The sequence below is a fragment of the Corvus kubaryi genome, unplaced genomic scaffold, assembly GCF_017639235.1.
Source record: "Corvus kubaryi isolate FWS band 111438036 unplaced genomic scaffold, C.kubaryi_AGA036_p1.0 135, whole genome shotgun sequence".
Lineage (NCBI taxonomy): Eukaryota > Metazoa > Chordata > Aves > Passeriformes > Corvidae > Corvus > Corvus kubaryi.
Window position 1 is genome coordinate 452,790 of NW_024580669.1, and position 3,498 is coordinate 456,287.

Genomic DNA, 3,498 nt, shown 5'->3' on the forward strand with positions numbered 1-3,498 from the left:
GTGGGTTATGGGAATGGGGGAGTTTTGGGGACATGGAGGTGGTTTCGGGGGACCTGGGGAGCTTTAGGGGAATGCGGGAGTTCCGGAGTGAATCCCGGTGTCCCGGCTGTGTCCTGCAGGATGAAGGAGTGGTGGGTGCAGGTGGGGCTGCTGGGCGTGCCCCTCCTCGCCGTCTACCTGCACATCCCGCCCCCCCAGCTCTCCCCGGCGCTCCGCTCCTGGAAATCCTCCGGAAGCTTCTTCACCTACAAGGACCTGAACATCTTCTACAGAGGTGACGGAGCCCTGGGGACGGGATCATCCCATGGTGGCCATGGGGACATTCCCAAAAACCTGGGCAAGGTGGTGACAAATCCCTTGCAAAGGCCTCCAAGAGGAGCCGCTGCCTGGATCTGGCAGGGATGGATCAGAACATTTTAACTGGGGTTAAATGGTTCTTGTACCTTGGTGGGAGGGATCCCAAGAGCCTCCGATGGATCCCAGCAAGGAGAAGACACTGGAAACCCTTCTTGCAGCAATGTAGAGGTTGCTGGAATTAATGTGGGCTAATTAAATCCCTGGATTCATCACGGAGCCAGTGAGGTTTCTGAAGAGAACCACTGGGAAGCTGCAGTGGGAATCAAACCCATCCTGGGTTTTGGGGAGCAGGGGGAGAGGTGCCCCCCGGGTGGGTGGATTCCCAGTGGGATGAGCGGCAATGCCTGTCCCAGGAGGGAGGAATTTTGGGAAAAGCTGCTCCTGAGGTGTCCCGTTCCCTCGGCAGATTCCAGCGGCGCCGTCGGCAGCTCCGACATCGTGGTGCTCCTCCACGGCTTCCCAACATCCAGCTACGACTGGAGCAAGGTGAGGGGGTTGGAATCTGGCAGTAAATGCCAGGATTTGCAGCTCCTGGGGATGAGCAGGCAGCACAGCAGGGAGTCAGCCTGGGGTGGGCCATGCTCCAGAGGAGAATTCCCCAGATTTTTCCTTGGGATTCCACCATGCTCCAGGTTATCACCTTGTTCCTCTCCCAGCATGGGATCCAAACTCTTCTCGCATCACCCTTTCCCACAGTCCAGCTCAAAGCGTGAGGAAAACACCCACAGCTATTCCTTGGCTTTTCTGGGGATGGTCTTGCTGTTTAGTGGGAAATTTTGACTTCCTGCTGTTTCCTTGGAGCTGGAATGTTCTCCTGGGGCGGTGGAAAGGAGCATGTCCATCCATGACTGCTCATCACTGCAGATGTTTCCATCCTCTGCTCCCACTGGCTGCTTTGTTAATGCATTTCTCCTCTTCCCAGATCTGGGAAGGGCTGACCCAGCGCTTTCACCGGGTGATTGCCCTGGATTTCCTCGGATTTGGGTTCAGTGACAAGCCTGTGAGTACCCTGGGACGAGGATTTTCATGGTTCCTTTCAGCTCAGCACTCTGGAAAATTGGGTTCTGCCATCCAGTTTCTCCTCCCATTTCCCTCTAGAAAAGGGATAAGTCATTATTATAGTGGAAGGGATGGGGAAGGTTTGTGGTGGACCTTCAGCTGGGTTTGATGGAACTCCAAAACACACCTTGACCCCTTTGGAGCACGGACAATGCTCCCATGGCCTTGTGGACATCACAGGACATCCCAACTGCTGAGTCTGGGGTCACAAGCTGCTGGCTTCCATATTCCAGATTCCCATATTCCTCCCTTGGGGTGTTTATTCCGGAATTTGCGGGCTCCTGGTGGGTCAGGCTCTCATTGGGGCCCCTCTCCCACTTTTGCAGAGGCCCCATGGCTACTCCATCTTCGAGCAGGCCACCATCGTGGAGGGGCTGCTGCGGCACCTCAGGCTCCAGCACCAGAGGATCAACCTCCTGTCCCACGATTACGGGGACACGGTCGCCCAGGAGCTGCTCCACAGGTCCCCGCCACCCCTCCTGCCCTTTGTTGTCTCCATCAAGATGATTCTCAGCAGATAAGTGGAAGGACGTGGCGCAGAATCCCCTTTTCCTTGTGCCTGAGGTGTCTCAGGGCAAATCCGAGGCTCCCATCCGTCCAATTCCCAAAAGAAATGGAGATGATCCTCCACGGTTTGACCTCGTGGTTGGTCATTTCTCGGAGCCTGGAGAGGTTTGGTTGTGTTTCACCTTCTTCTCTGCTGTCCCCAGGTATGAGCACAATAAAACTGGAAGCATCCTGATCAACAGCCTCTGTTTATCCAACGGAGGTAAGGTTTGCACCAGGTGGGATGGGAGGAATGGGGATCCGTGGGATGGGGATCCGTGGGATGGGGATCCATGGGATGGGGTGGCCTTCTGATCTCCATCACCTGAATCCCAAGGATTGCAATCAAGGTGCTGTAATTAACCAGGAGCATCAATCCTGGGGTTCCCTGGGCCACTTCCATGGTACCGTGAAGGGGGAAAAACTGGGACATGTGGAGCAAAACACTTCCCGTGTTCCAAAGGTTCTTTGATGTCCTTCCAGGGATTTTTCCCGAAACACACTACCCCCGCTTCATCCAGAAGGTGAGCTGCTCCTCATTCTAGTCACACTGAATCCCAAAATCCCAAAGAAACCCCCCTTGGAGTGCTGCTGTCGCACCACCGAGGCCCCACGGACACTTTGAGGGGCTGGATTGGGCTGGGAGCCGTGGCAAGAGCTCTCCATGGAGGCAGGATTTATCCATGTGCCCGATGCAAGTAGTGCTGTCTCCTTTTTCCCTTCTTCCCAAGCTCCTCAAGGATGGGGGGTTGCTGTCCCCCATCATCCTGCGGCTGATGAACTTCTTTTTCTTCTCCGGAGAGTGAGTCGGGTCTCGGGGGTGCTGGGCATGATCCATAAGGATGTGAGCCAAGTGGGAAAGGGGCAAGGCAGGAATTGGAAGGAATTCTTGGCTGGGAGGGTGAGGAGACTCTGGGATAGAATTCCTAGAGGAGCCGTGGCTGCCCCTGGATCCCTGGAAGTGTCCAAAGCCAGGTTGGAGCAGCCTGGAAGGTGGGAGGTGGAGCAGCCACGGCAGGGGGTGGCACCGGATGATCCTGAAGTTCCCTTTCAACCCAAGCCATTCCGTGCTTCCATGAGCCAGCGCGGCAGGGATTTGGCAGGGGAGAACATTCCCTGGCACTGTCCCTGGAGAGGTGGCCTTGAGCTCCTGGCCCGTTCCCTCCGCACACTGGCCAAGCCCTTCAGCTTCATGATAAAGCCCACAGCTTTTCCCTGGACACTGAAACCCTCCTGTCCCACAAGCGTTGGAATTCCACGTTACAGAGGCAACAAAACCCCTGCACAATCAGGTTGATTTTATAATAATCTGGTTTATTTTAAAAAGCAGATTTATTGATCAGATTTCTTTTTATAGATTATTTTAAATTGATTATTGTATTATTTGTTTTATTATGTATCAAATTTATTGATCAGATTTATGTTTTATTAATTTTTGTTTTTATTATTAATCAGATTTATGTTTCATTTACTTTTATTTATTTATTTATTTATTTTTTATTTATCAAATTTATTAATCAGATTTCTTTTTTATTA

The 3,498-nt window shown here is 52.9% G+C and overlaps 1 protein-coding gene across 3 annotated transcripts in view; it reads left to right on the forward strand.

The window, feature by feature from the left end:
- Positions 1 to 3,498, forward strand: part of MEST — a 7,276-nt gene that overhangs the window by 595 nt on the left and 3,183 nt on the right. For 2 of the 3 annotated variants that reach the window (XM_042051783.1, XM_042051766.1), the window contains 7 exons: positions 120 to 274; positions 764 to 843; positions 1,280 to 1,357; positions 1,743 to 1,933; positions 2,127 to 2,185; positions 2,446 to 2,486; positions 2,694 to 2,764. In XM_042051783.1, coding sequence (XP_041907717.1) covers positions 121 to 274; positions 764 to 843; positions 1,280 to 1,357; positions 1,743 to 1,933; positions 2,127 to 2,185; positions 2,446 to 2,486; positions 2,694 to 2,764 — 674 coding nt within the window. In that variant the 5' untranslated portion in view covers position 120. The remainder of the gene's footprint in view (positions 1 to 119; positions 275 to 763; positions 844 to 1,279; positions 1,358 to 1,742; positions 1,934 to 2,126; positions 2,186 to 2,445; positions 2,487 to 2,693; positions 2,765 to 3,498) is intronic. The other variant, XM_042051774.1, reaches the window with a different exon arrangement.